Genomic DNA, 23350 nt, shown 5'->3' with positions numbered 1-23350 from the left:
GCTGAATCCCCAGATTAATGACCAGAAGTCTTTTGAAGGGGAGAAAAAAAGCAAAGTTGGTGATTTGGGAGAGTCTTGCTGGCATCATATACCTTCTTTTCAGTTCTCCCACTATACCACCTCTTCTTCCCTGGTCCCTTTCCAGACAACATTTATATTATGAAGTGGGGCCATTAGAAACACCCTACCATCCTAGAGTGGGCTTCATAAATTTCTTGAAATAGACTTGATCAAGTTTCAGCTACAAAGCCATCATTCCAAAAACTATTCAGCACTCTTGTTGGAAGAAACAAAATTAAAGTAAAACCTTTTCTCCTTCAATGATTTCAATTAAACAAGGTGTGACGAAAACTAGAAAGATATATTTTTACATCTTTTCTAACATACATACTTATATGTTTGTTCTTTTTATTGTCCATAATACAATTCTATTCCACAAATATTTCTTCATAACATAATAATAGCTCACATTTATTTAATGTGATATAATAAACTATTCTTCATAATGTATTTCTGTACTGCTATACGTCTATATATATATAAAATTGACTGTGTGTCACAATTTTTAAAATGTCATCCTCACAACAATTCTTTGAGTTTGGTAATATAATATTTAGAGTAATATTATTCTGAGTAATTAAATAATTCTCATTTATTAAATAAGTAATGTTATTCTTATTTTACACATGAAAGGTAGTATGTTACCTCTCAGTGTTGGATACAGAACAGGCCTCAAAGTCAGAAGCTGTTGGTTAAAGTTCTGCCCCCCAACATGCAGTGGCTCAGAGAGAAGGTGCGAGTTGCATCAGTAGAAGACACTTCCTCACTTGAGTTCCACATTTCAATGAAATGATAAGCCCCCACCCTATTTTACATGTGGGGAAACCAATGCTCAGAAAAGCTCAGGTACTTGCCTGTGGTTACATAGCTGGTAAGCTTCAGCAGCCTACTGTCTTCCTCTTAAACCCCATGCTTGAGGGTTTGTTATTATTACTTCCCTCCCAGGGTTTACAATATCACAGGAGAGTTCATATATGTACACAAGAAAATATAATAAAAGTAAACATATTTAATAGCTTTTAGTCTATGTATTTACTTACATAAATGTAATGCAATTCAAAGGCTATCAAAGAGCTATAAACAAATAGAGGGAAAAGAGATTATGTTCAGCAACACTTGAGGGTTCATGGAGCTCAGACAAGCTTCCTTTCAGTACTTCCAAATTAATTAGATTCTCTAATAAGTTCTTCCCTCTGATCTAACAGAATGCCTTTTAAAATTATAGGGGGCACTTGGGGCAGCTAGGTGATGCAGTGGATAGAGCACTGGCCCTGGAGTCAGGAGGACCTGAGTTCAAATTTGACCTCAGACACATAACACAGCTGTGTGACCCTGGGCAAGTCACTTAACCCCATTGCCTAGCCAAAATAAAAAAATAAATAAAATTATAGGAGGGAGAAGACTTCTTCCACTCCTCCTCTTGGATTCACCCCTACAATTAGGTTTCTTAGCTTAAGTCCCAGCAATCATTGACAAATGAACATTGTTTTGGTGGTGGTGGTTGATAGGTTTTTGTTGGTCTTTAATTTTCACTGATATATTTTGGATTTTTGTATCTAGAGATGCTGCTGCTGAGATGAATCCATTTCTAAATATCTCCCTCCTCCCTCCCCTACCCAGATAGCCATCCCTTGCTGCAAACAAAAGAAGAGAAAGGGGAAGGGGGAGAAAAGCCCTTCAGCAAAACTAACCAACACATGCATGGAATTTGACAGATAAGGAATATTTCACACCCACAGCCCTCTTCCTCTGAGAAGTTCTAAATGCCAGTTCTTAAGTGTTTTGTTTTTGTTGTAGCGTTGGTGGTGATCATGGGCAAGTAGCTGCCTTAACATATTTACATTGGCATTCCAGTCTCTGACCACAGTGTCCCACAGGATTATGTTCTCATTTTTGCCTGGGGACAAATATGTCCCTACTATTTTGCATATCAGTGCAAAGGTGAGGGAGTTGTTCTTTACAACTTGGTGTAAATTTGGAGAGGAAGAGAGCTTCAGTACAGCATCCAATAATTCCTAGATGCTCTGATCATGATCTTTAGGGACCTTAGAGATTATCTGGTGTTCTAGTCCAGCTCTTTACCTCTTTTACCCATTTTAGAGATGAGATTTAGTGAGATTCGGAGTAGCTATGGTACTTTATCAAGGCCATAGAGCTTATAAATAATAAAGTTGGTAATTATCAAATCCAGGCCTTCTGACTCCAAATATAGTATTTTTTCTGCTTTATTAGTAACAATTTTAGCAAATTTGTGAACATTTCAATTCAGTAAGCAGAAGCACCTTCAGAATCCAAAGCACGATGTTAAGATCTTAAACATTTTAGTCGTTACTCAAAACGTACTTTTTTTTTTCATTTCCCTTGATGTTCTAGAATCAAGTGCGGCCCTTTGACTGAATCCAAACTTTAAAGAACAAATCCCCTTAATAAAAGGATTTGTTCTGTAAACCGTGAACTTAGTCAAAAGGCCACACCCAAGGATGTAGGCTACATGTGGCTTCCATACCCTGCATTCCTGGTATAAATTCCACCTGGTCATAGTGTATGATCTTTTTGCCATTGCTATCATCTCTTTGCTGGTATTTTATTTTAAAATTTTGCATCAGTATTCATTAGGGAGATTTTTCTGTTTTTTCTCTTCCTCTCTAGCTCATTTTACAGATGAGGAAACTGAGGTAAACAGGGTTAAGTGACTTGACCAGGTTCATACAACTAGTAAATGTCTGAGGCCAGATTTTAATTCAGGAAGATGAAACTTCCTGACTCCAGGCATGGTACTCTATCTACTGCACTGTCTGGCTGCCCTTCAATTGCTCTAAATGCTAGCTATTATTATTACTTTGACATCTTGGCCGATGTGTTTGTGGTCTTGTCTGTCATTCTTTGTCATATCACATTATGACCCCTGATTCACTCAAGAGATTAATTTGTACCTCATTAAGAAATCACTTGGTGTGGCTGAATTACGTAGTCAATTTAATATCTCATTAATTGGCCCTTTTTTGTGATGAGGTCAGTGAATGAACTTAGACAAATCCCTTACACTAGTAATCTCTGTAATGAAATAATTTGATTGAATCCTATTTGCATGCCACACCTGGAGAGAAAAGGGGAGAGTCTTTATAGGTCTTCTTATCCTGCATTTCAGCAGGTGTCGGTTTTTCTTCCCTCTGTCTTGGCTCAAACCTCCTTACCTCAAGCATTTAATTCTCCAATCAGAAGAACACGAGGATGCAAGAGCTGGGAAGGAAGAGTTGTTGCAGACGTGTGCCTCTTACTATCCTCATTCCTTCTTTTTTTTAACTCAGAGCTAGGACCAACCTTAAAATCTAAAATATATAAAATTAGCTTATCGAATACATATATGTGTATATGTACATACACATATATATGTAAATATATGAAATCTAAAATAGACAAAGTTAGCCATATATACATAAATAATATGTAAATATGTAAAATCTAAAATAGTTTGTCTCTCTCCATATATATATATATATATATAAAACATATAAAATCTAAAATATATAAAGTTAGTTTGTCTTTAGGTTTCTCTTTCCATTTACTGTGTTTCAATTCTTTCTCATTTTCTCTTTCTCCCCCTTTATCTCTATCTAAAAAAGAAAATTACTTGAAAACAAGATTCATTTATTCTTGTTTTCAATATTTGGATGTCTTAGAAAGGTTGGATTAGATTCTGTCTAAGATACTTCAACTATAAATGCCATGATTCCTATTAATAGTATACAGTATAGATCTCGTTTCTTTAAACTACAGATTGGAACTTCCCTCAAACTTATAGACATTCTAACATCCTATAGGCTAAAACTCTGAAGGATTTCTTGTGTAGTTTCTAAATGCGAGGATTCCCAGTACATGGTGAGTTCCTCTAGCTGGTCCTATTTGTAGATAAAACTAGGTTACTTGTATCAAGTTTCAGAACATTATAGTTTCCTCAATGAGATCCATGATTATTCAAAAGAGATCAGCCTAACAGTCCCTCAGCAAAAAAAAAAAAAAAAAAAAACTACATGGATAGAAAATGCCTGTTTCCTAGATTATGCTATAAAGTTGGATGGATTAGGATTTAAGTACACATCTTCTGGATAGATGCTGCAGCTGGATAGTGAATTGGACCCCAAATTTGATAGGATAAAGAGATTAAGCTGGAATGTGTTTAGGAAATTATGTGATATTATGATTAATTATGATAATGATCCCAAGCTTCTCCCTAGCACAAAGACCCAAGTACAAATGTTCTCCTGGCAATACTGTTTAAGGATGCAAATCTTAGAACATTGGAATCTCTGAGAAATTAATATTATGGGTGACCTCGAGGAAAATGGAGACACAGCTGGTGGGCACAAGTGAGCTGCATGATAATGATAACCTAGGCATTGTGGTATAATGGATAGAGAGCTGGGCTTGGAGCAAGAAACTCTGTCCTTGTTACCTGAAGATGTCATTCAGCAGGTATGTGACCTGGTTTCTTTAAAACTATAGCAATTGGAGTTTAAGATCAGGAAGATATTAGGAATCTAAAAAGTCTTTGAGAATGGGCTTGAAGGTAGACTGTAACATCAGCTGCCACCTCAGTTCATGTAGACTTATAACTGGGTTGGGCACAGAGTGATTGATTTTTCATCGGCAGCAATTCTCAAAGATCATCTCCTAAGTCATAAGACTTTGCATAGTGTTTCGGTGAAGGGAGTACCCACACAGACAAAATCATGGATTCTTGAAGTGTTAGTATTATCTACTTTTTAAAGTCTGAGGGAGGGGCTAGAGCGTACCAGAAAGTAGGAGATAGAGGTGAGTTCTGCTGGGAGCAATCACAGAGTCTTCTAGGTACGTTCCATGTCCTCAGATGTTTACTTCCCGTTCACTGAACACCTATGCATACAGGTTTCCTGCCTTTGTCTTTCTGTTCTTGGCTCTTTCGTCTATGGTTTCTTGTGTGCCTTTCCGTACTCCTGCTGATTGATCTCTCAACGACTTTGACCTGATATTGGTGCTTATTTTTGATTGCTTCCCACTCAAGTTCTCTTCTTGGCGGATAGAGAACAGGATGCGACACCATGTGCGCCATCACACCCTCCAGTCACGGCAGCAGCCGCACCTAGCCTGCCTTGATAGGTACAGCGTAGAGAAAAAGCCTGTTGGATATTACCATGTTCACTGAGGGTCAACCATGCCCCATCAGACTAGTATACACCTCTCCTGACACTGGGCTTACACATCCTTAATGCTACTCAGAGCTCCTTCCCACCTTGGTAACTCATCTTATTCCCTCAATTTTTCTACCTCACCATTTGAAATGTTTTTGCCTTTTTGTCCCTTCTCGTCATTGCACTTTTCAAGGTGACTACGTTTATCTGATCAACTAATTCCTGGCAATGGTCTAGTGATGGAGAGCTATTAATAGGGGAGCTAACTCTACCACCCCCCAATATATGCTCATATACTTTAACACTTCAATAAATCCATGAGCTCAACAGTGTAGGTACTACCTCTCAGGATGATTTATCTGGCTTTGTGGGTCTCATACCAAGCTCACTACAGGCTCATCTTCTGTCCTCTAATGCTTTTCCTTTTATGAAATGATTATACTCATTATCTTTATAGCATCAGAATCTGAAGGGTGAAAAGCACCTTGGCATCTATCTCATCCAATGCATTCAATCCATACATCTTCTATCTTCCATCTCTATGATATTCTGAAATGAGTGTGGTGCTTGAATGTGGTATTTAGCAACCTTTACTATATCTTCCTTATGTCTAGTATATCCCTACTGCTATAAAACAATTCCTTTTTCCTGCTTAATCCTATGGAGATCACAGGATCATGGATTTAGAGATGGAAAGGATCTTAGAAGTTATTAAGTTCAGCTCCCTTCCCCCTGCTTTACAAATAAGGAAATTGAGGTCCAGATTGGTGAAATGACTTGCCCAGGGTCACAGAGCTAGTAAGTGTCTGATGTAGGATTTAAACCTAAGTCTTCCTGAGTCTACTACATCTGTTGCCTTTCTAAGAGAGGCCCCTAAATACTAATCTGTTAGGATTAATGAAGCACATCCTAATTTGTTAGCTTCTCAAGAAATTCATCGGCACTCTCAAGAGTATCTTTAAAAGTTCCTGACCCCAAAAATTTATGGTTGAATACATAGATTTTGTGACCATCTGCATAGAAGTGATCATTGAATCCATGGGAAGAGACAAGATCATCACAGTAGACAATGTACAGAGAAAGGGCAAAACATCACATTTTAACCAAGTTTATTTTTTTTCCTCTTAGATATTAAGATTCCCACTGTCAGGACCATCACCAACATCACCACCACTATCACTATTACTATTAGTAAGTATTTTACCAGTTACGAAATGTCATGCTTTAATTTACCTTTCTTTTTTCTGTTCCAGATATTTGTGTACAGGGAGCTCTTCTTTGAATTTGTATTTTAAAACAAGATAGCTTCCCATTGTGGTTGCCAACTTTTAGATGATCTCCATTCTGTCAATATCTCTCTTAATACATGACACCCAGAACTGAATAGTACTACAAATATGATCTAACCAGGGCAGTATGAAATAGGCTTATAACGTCCTTTGTTCTGGATATCTCTTTAGTAATTCAAAAGAAATATGAACTTCACTGATGTGAGGCCTCCTTCTATTAACACAAATCACTACTGCATCCTACCTCTGTAAATGTTTTGAGTTACTGTGGCCAAAAAAAAAAATTATTACTCTGTGGCTAACAACCTTTTTCTGGTGATTCATCTTTCCAAATATAGTTAGACTGGTCCTCAGATATGTGTTCTACCAGGCTTTTATTCTAATGGCTTCCAACTTAATTGAAACTTCCAGAATTTCTAGTCTGCTGCTATAGCTTTCAATCAATCAATAAACATTTATTAAATACCTACTATGTGCCAGGCACTGTGTAAAGTGCTGGAGATACAAAAAGAGACAAAAGACAATCTCTGCTATCAAGGAGTTGAGGTCATTTCCATCTTCCAGTGAAACATCAGAGTACAAATACCATATTTCTATTAATATAGCCTTAGATTGTAACCAAATTTTTAACTTATAGTATACTTTCAAATTATATTGAGCTTGTAGCCACTAAAACCTCAAATCTATTTTCACATGAATTGCTGTCTAGCCATATTGCCCTTGTGTTTGGTGAATTTTTTTTTAATTAATCTGAATGCAGAACTTTTCATATATCCCTATTGATTTGGATCATCCGTCTATCTTATTAAGATTGTTTTCCAGCATACTAGACATTCCTCCTGGTTTTGTGCCATCGTGATTTGATAAGAATATCATCTGTAGTTAAGCTAAGTAAATGATAAGAATTTTGAGTAAAACAAGGGCCTTGTAGAACCACTAGAGTTCACTAGAACCCCACTTTCAGGTTTACATGCATCAATTAATTGCCATTATTTGGGTTATTATCCAATCAATTAAGAATCTACCTAACAGTTCTACCTTCAGGTCCACCTTTATGATATCCAGGTAGTTGTTGAAATCTAGGTATCAGTCTAATAATCCTGTCGAAATTCAATTAAACAAATATTTATTAAATGACTTGCATGAGGAAAAGAAGTTAGTATGGCATGACTTGTTCTTGATGAAAACATGCTGCCCTCTAGTGACCACTGAAGATTGCCACATTAATTCTCCATAGAACTTGACCAAAACAGCTCCTAGCAAAAGCATCAAAAGATGTGTTGAATTTGAGGTGAGGGCAGTATATCTGAATGGTGTTATCCAATGAGCAGTGGGAAATGAAGGACTGAAGCTCAGGAAATTTTAGGGCCAAATATATAGATTCGGGAACCATCTCCATAAATACACTGAATTGAAGCTATGGAAATGAGTGAGATCACCATGAGAAGAAGGATAAGAGCAGCAATTTGGTGGACATTTGCCTCAGGGACTAGAGGAGTATAATAAACCAACACAAAGAGACAGAAGATTGATTTTATAATGCAGGATGGCACAATGCAATCATAACTTTTCTATCTCCTATCTTCATTAAGTTGACTTCTCTTTCAGAGTCTTAAGCCATAGAATCCCACATATCTTGTGCCTGAATTTTTAAAAGCTGTCTCATAAAATGTAAAATATACACCAAACTATGCATGGTATTTCCCTTCTTTATCTGTTAAACACTCTTTCCCCCAAGATTCCCATTTTTAGTACTATACCAGCAAATTGCCAATTCCTCCTTTTTGGTCAAAATGAAGTACAGAATTTCAGCAGTTCGCCCCCATCACCTCCATTAGCTTCTGAACAATGAAATTATCAGCAAGCCAAATCAAGAATTTACCAGATATTCTAGCCTCCAGAAGGTTCACTCATTCAACCACTTTTTTATATATGGCAGTGTGCATGGGTACTTGGGAAGATAAAGGTTTCTTCTGTCATTGAAGGTCTTCAAGTAGATACTGAACTGAATTGTTTTGTGTTCCACTCTGACCTTCATGACAGTTCTGTTGTACTCATATATACCAATCATTCCTTAGATTGTATTTGTGCAGCCTTTCTTATAACATTATTGTTATGGCTTTATATATTAGATTTCCAGATTTAACTTTTAAGAATTTTATTATTATCATCACATTATGCTTCATCAATAAAAGGCATGAAATTACAATTAGTAAGTATTGTCACCAGGTAACAGCTGTGTCTCAGAGTCACGTGGTCAAACGATAAAACTTATGCAATTGCCATACTTTACCTGCGATGGAGATAATTGACCTTTAAATAGAATACCTATTTAAAACAACTAGCCTTGAATATCATTACCAAATTCCAGATTTAAATACATACAGAGAGAGGAATTTTTAAATTTTTAATTCTTATTATAATATAATATTATAATGTGATTATAATATAATATAATTATAATTTAATTATAATTTCTTCTCCACTAGTTTTTATTTTTATAATTTAGAGTTATTCTAGTTAGTCCCATACTTGGTTAAAATGTCTCTTTCTAATTTACCCTAAATAACTCTCTTGGAGTGTTGCTGTTGTTGTTTAGTCATTTCTCAGTCATATCTGACTCTTCATGACCCCATTTGGGGTTTTTTTGGAGTGGTTTGCCATTTCCTTCTCCAGCTCATTTTACAGATGGGGAAACTAAAGCAAACTGAGATAAGTGATTCGCCCAGGGTCGCATATGTGGTTGTCAGCCTCCAAAATCCTTTCCAGTCATTCATAGTACATATTGTTAGAGTGTGTACCCAGGCATTTTTTTATGTAAACATTTATTAAATATTCAATCATAAATATTTTATTCATCAAAATATAGAAAACAAAATTTAATTTTTTAAATTAATAACTATACTTAAAATAATTTTTTTTAAATGAGACATAAAATACTAAATTTTTACTGGAGTGATAATCAGGCTTATGAAAACATGCAGTCCCTTTTCATGGTCTTTTTCTCTTACCAGATAATGAGCTAAGCAAGCCAAATTGACCCGAATAGCTTAAGGTTTCTTCATTTTCCTGCTCTTGAGAATAAGACACTCTCACCAGATGTGAGTGATTTAAATGCACAAATCACATCATTGTAATTAATTGACAAAGCCAATTCTTGTTCAAAGTACAATATGCCCCCTGTAAACTCAGCAAGCACTCCAAAAAAAAATACACACCAGGAATGGGAGCAAGTACAGAAACCATGTATGATGCAGCCCACACTGATAGAGAACACATTAGGAGTTACCCATTGGAGTGACCAGTCCCCTGATTCTCTGTTGTGATGGCTCTACACTGCTGCTACATAAATACAATTTTAAAAATAACTGACTTGGGGCAGCTAGGTGGTGCAGTGCATAGAACTCCAGTCTTGGACTTAGGAGGACCTGAGTTCAAATCTGGCCTTGATGCTTAACTAACAGTGTGACCCTGGGCAAGTCACTTAACCCCAATTGCCTAACCAAAAAGCAAAAAAAAAATAATAATAATAATTTATTTGCAACCTTACATTTTACCTTTTTTTTCCCTTCTCAGAGTCTTCTTCTACCAGTGGTAAGTATTTCTGTCAAGTACACAAACGCATTTGATTAGAACTATTCATGGTAATTCATTAAAGATTTGTTTTCCCCTGTATTTGCTGTCACTATAAGAAAAGGGTTTTTTTATTTATAATATTTACAATCTCTAATATTACAGTTTCTAATATTAACTTCTTTTAGCCAGAAAGTTTCTTTGAAGGGATTGACAAATATCCATAACTCTACCAAAACAAAGCATTTGCAAAAAATTAAAAGCCAGTCATGATCACATGCACCTGTAATCTCTTGTACCAGGGAGTCAGAGGTTGGTGAATCCCTTGAGCTTGTGAATTCTGAGCTGCCATGAGCTAAGCTGATCAGATGCTAAGCTGATCCACATCAAGTGTAGCACCAATATGTGGAGCTCTTAGGGCAAAGGCGAATGTAGTAGGGAGCCAGGCTGCCTAAGGAGGAGGTGCTAGAGTTAAAAACAAAACCAAACAAAAAACAGAACAGATCATAGCTTCTATACTGATCAGCAGTGAAATTGGACCTGTGAGCAGCCACCACACTTTTCGCCTAGGTGAGATAGAGAGACCGAATCTTTAAAAAAAATTTTTTTTTAAAAAAAAAGCATTGATCAGGGCAGAGCCAAGATGGCAAAGTAAAAGCAGTGACTTGCTTGAGCTCTCCCCCAAACCCCTCTAAATACCTATTTAAAAAATGACTCTAAACAAATTCTAAAGCAGCAGAACCCACAAAAAGACAGAGTAAAACAAATTTCCAGCCCAAGACAGCCTGGATGGTTGATTGGAAAGGTATATCGTGCCGGGCTGGGAGAGGAGTGCAGTTCGGTGTGGGTACACAGGCCTCAGCGAACCTGGAGCAGGCCTCAGAGGACAGAATCACAGGCAGCTGTGGCAGTTTCCAGACTTCTCAACCCATGAATGCCAAAGACAACTTAGAAGGTCAGTAGGAAAGGTCTGTGTCTGTGGTGAGAGAGATAAACGAGGTGGGTCCCACCCCCATTCCCTGAGCTCAGCCTCGGGGTGGTGGCTGCTTCCAGAGCTTCTGACCCACAGACTGAGGGGGAACCGAGTGGTTGATCAGAGGGGGATTGCAGGGATCTCTCTGCTGGTGCAGGATTCTCTTGCTTTGCCCATGCTTGGATCTGGGTCACAGTTCTGGATGGTGGGAGGAGCGCTGGCATGGTAGAGCTTGTAGTACCAGTGGAGAGAGAATCCTCTTCACAGTTCCAAGACAGAAAAGAGTGCTTATGGTCACTCATAGACCAGAGAACAGGCCAGGAAAGGAGTGAACACCTCGCCCTTGATCATAGTACCTCAGAAGAAATGAAAATTTTCAGTATCTCTGAAAACAGCTGCACAAAACCCCCGAAGCTCGGGACAGTACATTCTCCACACTGGAAGCAGACCCCTACCTTAACAAAGAGTTTATAACTCAAGTAATTGGCTGGGATCATGAGCAAGCAGCACAAAAAGAGTCAGACCATAGAATCTTTCTTTGGTAACAAAGAAGATCAAAACATACAACCAGAAGAAGACAACACAGTCAAAGCTCCTACATCCAAAGCCTCCAAGAAAAATATGAATTGGTCCCAGACCATGGAAGAGCTCAAAAAGGATTTTGAGAAGCAAGTAAGAGAAGTAGAGGAAAAACTGAAAGTAATGCAAGAAAATCATGAAAAACAAGTCAACAGCTTGCTAAAGGAGACCCAAAAAAATACTGAAGAAAATAACACCTTAAAAAATAGCCTAACCCAAATGGCAGAAGATGTCCAAAAAGCCAATGAGGAGGAGAATGCCCTAAAAAACAGAATTGGCCAAATGGAAAAGGAAGTCCAAAAGCTTACTGAAGAAAACACTTCCTTAAAAATCAGAATGGAGCAATTGGAAACTAGTGACTTTATGAGAAATCAAGACACTGTAAAACAAATCCAAAAGAATGAAAAAATAGAAGAGAATGTGAAATATCTCATTGGAAAAACAACTTACCTGGAAAATAGATCCAGGAGAGAGAATTTAAAAATTATTGGACTATCTGAAAGTCATGATCAAAAAAAGAGCCTAGACATCATCTTTCAAGAAATTATCAAGGAAAACTGCCCTGATATTTTAGAACCAGAGGGCAAAATAGAAATTGAAAGAATCCACCAATCACCTCCTGAAAGAGATCCCCAAAGGAAAACTCCTAAGAATATTGTAGCCAAATTCCAAAGTTCCCAGGTCAAGGAGAAAATATTGCAAGCAGCCAGAAAGAAACAATTCAAGTATTGTGGAAACACAATCAGGATAACACAAGATTTAGCAGCTTCTACATTAAGGGACCGCAGGGCATGGAGTAGGATATTCTGGAGGGCAAAGGAGATAGGATTACAACCAAGAATCACCTACCCAGCAAAACTGAGTATAATCCTGCAGGGGAAAAAATGGTCATTCAGTGAAATAGAGGGCTTTCAAGTATTCTTGATGAAAAGACCAGAGCTGACTAGAAAATTTGACTTTCAGATACAAGACTCAAGAGAAACATGAAGCAGTAAACAGGAAAGAGAAATCATAAGACACTTATTAAGGTTGAACTGTTTACATTCTTCGTGGAAAGATGATATTTGTAACTCATGAGTCCTTTGTCAGTATTAGAGTAGTTGGAGGGAAAAAATTATGTGTATGGATAGATAGATAGATAGATAGATAGATAGATAGATAGTTGAATAGATAGATAGATAGATAGATAGATAGATAGATAGATAGATAGAGGGCACAGGGTGAGTTGAAGATGAAGGGGTGGTATCTGGAGAATAAAATTTAAGGGGTTAGAGAGGATTATACTGGGAGAAGGAGAAAGGGAGAGGTAGAATGGGGTAAATTATCTCACATAAAACAGACAAGAAAAGACTTTTACAGTAGAGGGGAAACAGGTGAAGGTGAGAGGGAATGAGTGAATCTTATTCTCATTGGATTTGGCTTAAGGAGAGAATAACATACACACTGAATTGGGTATGGAAATCTATCTTACCCTACAGGAAAATAGGGGAGAAGGGAACAAGAGAGCAGGGGGATGATAGAGGGGAGGGCAGATTGGGGGAGGGGGTAATCAGAAGCAAACATTTCTAAGGAGGGACAGGGTCAAAAGAGAGAATAGAATAAGTGGGGGATAGGATAGGATGAAGGGAAATATGCTTAGTTTTTCACAACATGACTACTATGGAAGTGTTTTGCATGACTACACATGTATAACCTGTATCGAGTTGCTTGTCTTCTCAATGAGGGTGGGTGGGGAGAGAGGAAGGGAGAAAATTTGGAACCCAAAATTTTAAAAACAAAAGTTAAAAAAAATAGTTTTCACATGCAACTGGGAAATAAGATATACAGGAAATGGAGTATAGAAATCTATCCTGCCCTACAGGAAATTTGAAGGGGAAACAGATAAGAGAAGCGGGGGAGAGATAGAAGGGAGGGCAGATTAGGGATATCCAGAATGCATGCCCTCGTGGTGTGGGGGGAGGGACGAGATGGGGAGAAAATTTGGAACTCAAAATCTTGTGGAAGTGAATGTTGAAAACTAAAAATAAATTAATTAATTAAAAAAATAATGATAACTATTGAAAAAAAGCATTAAAACAAATTTAAAATATAGGCTATTTCCCTTAAACTGATGTTGTTCAGATGTTTTTCAGTCGTGTCCAACTCTTCATGACCCCATTCGGAGTCTTCTTTGCAAAGATAATGAAGTAGTTTGCTATTTCCTTCTCCAGCTCATTTTACAGATGAGGAAACTGATGCCAACAGGGTTAAGTGACTTGCCCAGGGTCACACAGCTAGTAAGTGTCTGAGGCCAGATTTGAACTCAGGGTGATGTGTCTTCCTGACCGCAGATCCAGCACTCTATCCACCACGGCACCACTTACCTGTGTTACTCTTAAACTATTAAACTACTTCTGCCTAAATAAATTGTATTTTTCCCATAGTTCTCCAATTCAAAAGGTCATCTTGGATTATTAATTATTAATATAGACTTCATTTGTTATCATTTCATGAGTTCAGTATGCTCTTTTCAAACACATAAATCATGGATGAAACGTCCCTATAAAAGACTGTGCTGGCCAACATTGTTTATAGCTATTCCTTCTTGCAAGCATGTAAGTTTTACTGAAACATCTTACACTCACATAATACATTTTATTTTATAGATCCTTTTGTTTGTTTAAAAGTTGTTTCCATTACCTGTTAGTCTCTCCAAAGACCTGTTCATTTTGCCAATAAATTTTCCTATTATTTTTTCTAGGATTGTAATTTTTTCTTTATTTTTATTTTTCCTGTGTTTAATGTCCCTCCACAAAGTTCTACTTTGAAACCATTTTATGGCAGAAGGGTAACTAATACTAATTTTTGAGAGTTATTCCAGCAAAATACAAACTTGGATAGGTTATTTCATGATGGAAGGGCTTTAAGCATGGTTTTAATAATAGACCATGTGTTTTGAAGTCCAGGCTACCTGAATACAGAGAAAGTCTTTCGTGGTAACCCACAAAACAATGAAAACATAAAATAGCTTTTTGTCCTGTGTGACTCAATTCTACCTATAAACTGATTATGGCAGAGTGACAGAAAAGGGGAAAGAAAGCTAAAAAAAAAACCCCACCATTTTAGAGAACCAAGTTATTTGTACTCTAAATGAAGATCCTTGTCCAGTGATTAGTGAATGACATACAACTGAAAGAAATGGATCATATCAATCTTGAAAACCTCACTGAATTTCTTAAATGAAATTATAATTGGAAGAATGGCTCACAGTTTCTCCTTAGGGAAGCAAGTAAAAGAGTTAGCAAAATGCATCCTGACATCCAAAGGTAAGAAGAAACCTACTTGCATCTTAAATAGCATTACTCATAATAACCATTTGTAAAATAACTCCTCTAACTAAAGTTATGAAACAACATGTGTTGCAAAGAATGAGAAGAAAGAGAAATTCTATAAAGAACATCTTAAGAACTTCCAAATTAGATTAACATATGTTTTAATATTTGGTGACTTTAATGCAAAAGTGGAAATAGATAACAAAGGGAAAAAATGTTGGAAAGTATGATTTGGAAATAAGAAATGAAAGAAGCCAAAGGCTTATAGACTGTACAGAAGCCTTAACCCTGTATAATATGAACATTTGCTTCAAGAAAAGTTGAGAGGAGTATGGTGAATGCTGAACAACATAAAAGAAATTAAACTGATTATATTCTAATAGATGGGAAAAAACTCGTTACCAGTGTGTGAATCACTTCCAAATCAGTCATCTATATGCAATCATGAGCAAGCTTTTATTGTGTGTTATGCACTGAGGATTCAATAAAAAGCAAACCATCTGCTTCTTAGAACAAAGATAAAAATCAAAACTAAATAAGAAGAAAAGATAAAAATGAGATGATGTGGTATATAATTGAGAAAACTCTAATGTGACCTACTTAAACATGCTGTTGACACTGAAAAGTTGGAAATGGATAGGACACAGGACATTGACAATATCACGATTTCTTATGGAAGTGTAGCTGATGTAAATTAATTACCATATTGGGGAGAACAAAAGAGCCTAAAAATTGTCCTACGCAACAAACATTTGGTCTTGCCATGTGGAGAGATATGATAGCCAAGAAGAACACTAGTTTAGAATATAAGTTGATTTTTAAATGTTTTAGATGATAGAAGATTAAGTAGTACTGTCCCATAAAACACTGAAAAGTAGTGGAAAGAAAAAAAGTTTACAGTTATCTTGGAGAGAGATACAAGTATACCAGATCATTTCAAATCATCTAAGTCTATTTAAGTTTTTCTTCCACTATTTAAGTGGAAGAAGAACAAACATGAAAAATGGAAAAGATTTATCTGTATTTCCAGATCAAACTATTTTCTCCGTAAATCACAATAGAGCCACCACATCTGGACTCCAGTGTCACAGTTCCCACTGTGTTGCATGGGGAATTAGAAATAGTACTAAAGTAAAAAGAGATGGCAACAATAATTGGGACCATTTATATACAGGGTAGAACTATGCTGAAGTCTGCATAATGGTGAGGGTATTTAGAAATCAGTTATTAAGTTATCTGAAGGGTGCAAGATGCCCAAAGGCTTGAAAAAAAATTATTGGCCTTGCTATTACCAGAAAAAAGATTAAAAAAATGTAACTATTAACCTATACTTACTTTGCCATCTTTATAAAATCTTTATGAAAACAATATCTATCTTTATCCTTGATGAAGGCATGAGACACTTCTCATAGGCAGGTTTCTGAAAACAATATTTTAAAACAGACCACATCTTTATAGACAAAGGATACAAGATTCCACTGATTTTATTGTTTGTTGACTATTGAAACAAATTTTGATTTGGTGAATGGTGAGTCCTATAGATACTATTGTTCGTGAGTGATATTATATTGGTTGTATCAAGTCCTATAATATGGCAGTCTCCTAAAAAAGATACCAATCCTCTTAAGAGTTTGGCCTGACCATCAAATTTGGAAATAACAAGTGGATGAAAAATGTCTATTGCCACATTTATGACATACAATTGGATGGAGAGTCTATGGAATACAATAATCTATCAATACATAATATACATATAAGTTGTATATATACATATGTATGTGTGTATGGGTGTAATTTGAGACAGATGATAAAATGGACAATAAATTGGGCCTGTAATTAAATAGGAAGGAGAAATCAGATTGGATTGCCTTCAGGAAATTAGAAAATTGCCAAGTTCCTCCAATATCCTCTCAGAAACAAAGTTCCATATTTTGAAACCAAAGTTCTCTATATGACTATAAAACATGGAACACAAAACCTTTATGAAGAATTGAAATATCACACAAAGGACAGTGAAGAAATATATGGTGGATGTGAACAGGCAGCAATATATAATCAATGAGGAACTTCAAAGAAAAACAGGAATAAAAAATTGTCAGAGGAAGAGAAGATGGTCTGGTGAGGGTGATGTTGCAAGAGAGGACAAGTATACAGTCCAAGTGCTCCACTGAGATCCTTGTGATATCAGGAGACATCAAGGAAGGCTATCAGCATGTTGTATGCACAGCCTATGACAAACTTATTAGAGAATATGGGCAAAGTTTACACAGGAAGGGCAGGCACCGATGGTTGTGATCTGCATTGTTAGAGTGAACATCTAAATCAATGAGGTCACAGATCCGTATGAATATGAGAGAGAAGCATAAAATAGGGAAACATAAGCTTGCCAAATGTGTTTACCTCTGTCATAGAGGATGTTAGCACAGAATCCAAACAGAAGTGGAATATAAATGATGAGGCTCTCCATGTAACCCCAATTGGGTCAAGTCCCAGAAGAGTGAAGAGCCTTCTAAATGAGATCCGTAATCACTCATAACATTTCTAACCATCTACACAGGAAAAAAATCGTGAATACTGTTGTGTGCATAGCATGTGTACAGACTAACAGGCCTAGAACTGAATAGTAGGGCAAGCTGGATTGCATTTGGGAAATTCTGCAGTGCTTTGAATTACTTGTCCCTGGAATGAAGGATCATCTTTTTAACATCATTATCCTTCTGGTAATGCTATATAGCAGTGATACAAGAAATACAGTCTCTAAGGAGGTATAATTTGAGGACACCCAGAGGTCCATGGAGAGGCACACTGTGCGTAGAAGTAGTTTACAGCAGCACATTCTCAAGAAAGAATTGCATAGCATAAGTGAGATAAATAGGGAAATGACCAGAGAGATATATGGCCAAAAAAAGAAAGCAGGCCAGTCATGAAGCAAGAATGGGGGATAATTAGTGAACCGTTCACAAGATCCATTTGTAATCACTCAGCATAATGACATCCACAAGAATGAAAAGATGAACAACATCAAGAAATCTACCAGACAATGTTGGGTAGATCCACGTGGGGGATTTATGGGAGAAAATGGACAAGAGTTCTACAAGAAAGGAATATGGATCTTGCTTCCAGTAAGTATGGAGAACAGAGACAATTTTGCAATAACCTGCATAGTGTATATGATGCTTGCTTTTTGCTACAGCCATATTATCACTGTGTATGCTCAAAACCAACTTTGGTCTTCAAAGAAGAGAAGGTAAAGGGGCTTGAGGAATACTTCTCTTTTCTTCAGGTTATCAGGAGCAATGAAGTGTTCCTTTAAAAAATTAGGAAAAGTTTCTCAATATGAGACTAAAGAGAAAAAAATTGAAAAGAAAGAAAAGAATTCTTAATTATTTCAAAATATTGGGAGAGTAAAAAAATGTTACATAGTGAAGAAAAGGAAGAAGGTCCACTGCATACTTGGAGGTGAGTTAAAATACAATCTTCTTCCTAAAGGAGAGGGACCTTGCCCCTCCCAGGAAGAAACAGCAGCCTGTACTGTGAATCAAGTCAAGTTAATAAGCGTTTATTAAATGCCACTTTGTGCCAGGCACTGTGCTAAATACTGAGGATATAAGGAAAGGCAAAATACAATCCTTGCTCTCAGGGAGATCATAGTCTAATGGGGGAGGCAACATGCAAACAAATTATATGCAAGCAAAGATATACACAGGATAAATTGGAGATACTCTAAGAAGGAAGGCACTGCCATTAAGGGGGATCAGGAAAGGTTTCTTACCGACCAAGGTAGCCAAGAGACAGAGATGAAGAGGAAGAGGATTCCAGGCATGAGGAAAAACAAGTGGAAATGCATGGAACCAGGAAATGGAGAATCTTGTGTGAGGAAGAGTAAGGAGACCAGTGTTTCTGGACTGCAGGCTATGTGAAAGTAATGTGTAAGAAGACTGGAAAGTTAAGAAGATGTCAGGTTATAAAGTGCTTAAAATGCCCAACAGAGGACTTTATATTGGATCCCAAGGGCAATAGGGAGCTCCTGGAGTGACTGAAAAGGAATTATCATGTGGACCCACAGGTTCTGTGAGCTGGAAAATTATCTAGTAAGGACCAGGTGAATAAGAGACAAACAGTGGTGGTTGGCTACACCATGTTAAGGGGTTCCAAGGCCCCTGTATTTATGCAACCGTGTTAACACTGAGAGTTCTGCTGTCTTTCTGGGGTATGTATCCGTATCAAAATAGGAACCTCCCAAGACTTTTCAACCTCAATAAGTACTATCTGCCTACTGTGATGAACATAGTCATAATTGATGCTGCCAGAAAAATGTCTATAAAGCATTGCTAAGAATGAAATATTCTTAAATATTTGATGGCTTGTCAGGTGAAAGAGAAATTAGACTGTGCTTGGTCTCAGAAAGCAGAAGTAGGAATGATAGGAGTTGCAGAGGCAGATTTAGGCTTAATGTATGAAAAAACTTCCAGAAGTAGAAGGGCCATTTCAGGAGGTAATGGGTTCCCACTCACTGGAGATCTTCAAGCAAAGTCTAAATGACCTGTTGGTCAATAGTATTATGTAGGAGATTCTGGTCAGTTGGAGTTGATAGCTTCCAAGGTCTCTTCTGATTTCTTATATTCTAAGTAAGGATGAGAAGCTGTGATGGGGTTGCCATCTGTTCTGTTGGAGTAAGAAGCAATGTTAATAAGATCACAAATCCATCAATGTATCAATTTTTTTACAGATGGAATTTATGGGTTCCGATGAGAAATTCTTCTTGAAAAAATGTTATGCATAATACTGTGACTTACATTTGAAAATATCAAATGAATATTAAACTCAAACTTTACATTACTTTTTTTGAGTTTCTAAGAAGCTGTTTTATGTTGATCCTACAATTTGTCCTTGTTTAACCTAGTCTGTCCTAAAATGGAAAATAGTCCTCCACAGATTGAAGTAACTAGGGTTTCTGAAACAAAAGTGTAGTGAAAAGAGGAATGGACCTCAGAGTCAAGAAGGCTTGGATTGGAATACCAGCTTTGCCATTTGCCTTCTAACATGACATTAAGCAAGTCAATTTCCCTTTGTGGTCCTTACTTTACCATCTATATAATGTTGGACTAGAATGTTTCTAGTTCTCTAGATAAATGAAACTCAAGCTTTCGTCCATGGATTCCTGAGGGTCCTTGAGACCCTTTCAGTAGGTCTGAAAAGCCAAAATATTTTCATAATACTGAGAAGTAATTTGCCAATTAAAATGTGCCTTCCTTTTTCAACCACATGTCTGTGTGAAACTGGATTTTCTTTATGTATTTCAAATGAAATAACATATCACAACAAATTGAAATCAGAAGTAGATAGGAGAATCAAGCTATCTCTTATTAAGCCAGTCATTGAAGAAATTTGCAAAAAAACCTAAAACAATGCCAGTCTTCTCACTAATTTTTTTGTTTTGGAAAATATAGTTTTTTTCATAAAAAATATGTTATGTTAACTCATAATTTATCTATTATTTTATTTTAAATGAATTAAAATTTATCAATTTAAATTTCTAACACAGTAGATATAGATAGATATAACATAAACAAAAGCTTTTTAGGTCCTCAGTAATTTTAAGAGTGTAATGGGTTCCTGAATCCAAAAAGTTTGAAAACTGCTCCCCTAGATGACATACCTCCCAGCTGTTAACATTCTGTGGCTCCATAAAGGAAAGAATTAAAGGAAAATGGTCCATGACTTGAAATTTATTATTTCCATATAAACATCCTTTGAATAAAGAGAGGTTAGAGTAAGTTGAAAAGGAATATTACCATTGTGGATCATTTTAATTTACAGATATAACAAATGTTTCATTTGTAGAGAAAGAAAATCAACTTGACACAATAATCCTGGTGATAACATTGATAATCTTCAGCCAGATATGAAGGTAAATTATTTCTGCATATATTAATATTTTATTAATACCATACTTGTATTCATTCCATCTAAGTCTTTTTTAAAACAATATTTACTTGATACCATGTCAGATTTTTATATTAGCCTGCAACGATAAGGTTTAATGGCAGGCATTTAGGGGTGCCATCTAAAAATTGAAGTTCCTACAGGTATAGTTTTGCATATTGAGTCATTCTGAATCCCTTCTCATTCTTCATTTACATTTTTCTGACTAGTAACAGCTTTAGAAATGTATATTTAGAACTGCCAGCTTACCTGTGGTAACCAGACTTCCTCTCAATGGCTCAACGCTCAATTCCTCTATTGATCAAAGTTCCCTACAAGGTTCAAGAATGTTATTTAGCTTCTCTGCCTCTGTCCTTTCTACCTTTCCTAATACAAGCTTATGGGCCTTGAAAATCTCAAATGAGAGAAATCACTTTGGGATTAAAAGAGACAGGGATTGCCTGCTACAGAAAACTGCATCCAGAATTATAGCTGTGTGTGGAAGCAGGAGAGGAGAGGAAGAGAGATTATGGATTCTGATCAGATCCTTTGTTTCTATATGTTTCCATCTTTTAAGCAACCTTTGGTTTTAGAGGAGAGCATGCCATTCACAATTTTTATAGTTCTTGTCATAAGAGCAATACTGTTCACATCAGCTCTACATAGAATAGAATAATTTAATAGATAATATTTAACACTGCAATATAATAGCACTGAGGTTTTCAAAGTGCTTTACAAATACTTTCTCATTTATAGTACACACTTCAATTATAAGTCATTTTTAATAAAAGTTAAATACATGAAGTGTTATATGTTGTATATATAAATATCTAAAAGTTAAATATATAAAGATTTATTTAAATAAATTAAAATATATTTGTTGTTCAGTCATTTCAGTTATGTCCTACTCTTCATGACCCCCTTTGAGGTTTTCTTGGCAAAGTTACTGGAGTGGTTTGCCATTTCCTTTTCCAGGTCATTTTACAGATGAGGAAACTGAGGCAAATAGAGTTAAGTGACTTGCCCAGAGTCACACAACTAGTAAGTGTCTGAGACTAGATTTTGACTTATCAAGAGGGGTCTTCCTGACTCTAGGTCCAGCACCATGCCATCTGACTGTCCCCAATAAATAAATAAATATATATATATATATGCACAAATACATAAAAGTTATAATTTTTGAATTTTGAGGACTCTCTCCAGTCATCACTAAATGTTTTTATACTCTTCATTTTCAGGAGTTGGTTATGAAAAATCAGGTATCTATGGCTATAAAAATCAAATTTACATCAAGTATTTAAATCATCATTTGTTTCTTACTTATAAAGGTGAACTCAGAAGAGCAGATCACCTTGCCTTTATAAGAATGACATACTTTTGATGGTGTTAACAATTCATGACTTCCTGGGATTCTGAGTTGCAGAAGGGGCAAAGATGGATTTTTTTTAACATATGAAGTATTTTAACTAACATGTTTCCTTTTATCTATTTATTTCATATGAATCAAACTTATAGGTGACTTGTGCATGGAGGAAGACATTCTAGCACCTTATCTGGGAAACCAAGGCACAGAAGATGTTAAATATTAAATTATATTTTTGGCTTCAAAACTCATGACTCCATTGTTATTCTTGCATTGGTAGGGGTTTTGAATGGTCTTATTTTTTTGCTCATTAAACCTTTTTTTCAATGGGACAATGAATTAAAATGAAAATTTCTTTCAATTAACTAATTTATGAGCTTCATTCTTTATCCCTTGGGTCAAAGTTTGACATTTAAAATTTTCTAAGTTTAAAAATCCTAGTCTGTTTTGGGTAATCTCAGAGGGAAGGCACTAAGATTGAGAGAGACTAGGAAAGGCTTCTTATAGCATGTGGGGCTTTTGACGAGATCGGAAAGAAGCCAAGGAAACTAGCAGGCAGAGATGTGGAAAGTGTTCTAGGCATGAGGGACACTGTGCCAATAAAAATGCTCAGAGGTGGGTGATGAGGTGTCTTGTACACAAAAAAAAAGTGAGGTCGAAATGGGTTCATGATTTAGATGTAAAGGCTTGTACTGTAAGCAAACTGAGAGAGCAAGGAATAGTTTACCTATCAGATTTATGGAGAACAGAAGAATTCATAACCAAACAGGAGATGGAGAACATTACGAAAAGCAAAATGGATAACTTTGATTACAATAAATTGAAAAGTTTTTGCACAAACAAAGCCAATGCAACCAAGATTAGAAGGAAAGTAGAAAATTGGGAAAGAATTTTTACAACCAATCTCTCTGATAAGGGCCTGATTTCTAAAATATATAGAGAATTAAGTCAAATTTATAAGAATACAAGTCATTTCCCAATTGATAAATGGTCAAAGGATATGAACAGGCAGTTCTCAGATGAAGAAATTAAAACCATCTATAGTAATATGAAAAAATGCTCTAAATCACTATTGATTAGAGAAATGCAAATCAAAACAACTCTGAGGT

General features: G+C 36.2%; 1 protein-coding gene across 1 annotated transcript in view; it reads left to right on the top strand.

Moving 5' to 3' along the window:
- LOC114050009 (C4b-binding protein alpha chain-like) overlaps window positions 1-22488 on the top strand; it is a 58310-nt gene extending 35822 nt beyond the window's left edge. Inside the window, exons 7-10 of the mRNA XM_027871521.1 lie at window positions 6357-6419; window positions 10094-10111; window positions 20798-20864; window positions 22394-22488. Coding sequence (XP_027727322.1) covers window positions 6357-6419; window positions 10094-10111; window positions 20798-20862 — 146 coding nt within the window. The 3' untranslated portion in view covers window positions 20863-20864; window positions 22394-22488. The remainder of the gene's footprint in view (window positions 1-6356; window positions 6420-10093; window positions 10112-20797; window positions 20865-22393) is intronic.
- The last annotated feature ends 862 nt before the right edge of the window (window positions 22489-23350 follow it).

Source organism: Vombatus ursinus, unplaced genomic scaffold (genome assembly GCF_900497805.2).
Source record: "Vombatus ursinus unplaced genomic scaffold, bare-nosed wombat genome assembly UNPS02014798.1, whole genome shotgun sequence".
NCBI lineage: Eukaryota > Metazoa > Chordata > Mammalia > Diprotodontia > Vombatidae > Vombatus > Vombatus ursinus.
The sequence above is the reverse complement of the archived record's forward strand: the minus strand, read 5'-3'. Positions and strand labels throughout refer to the sequence as shown.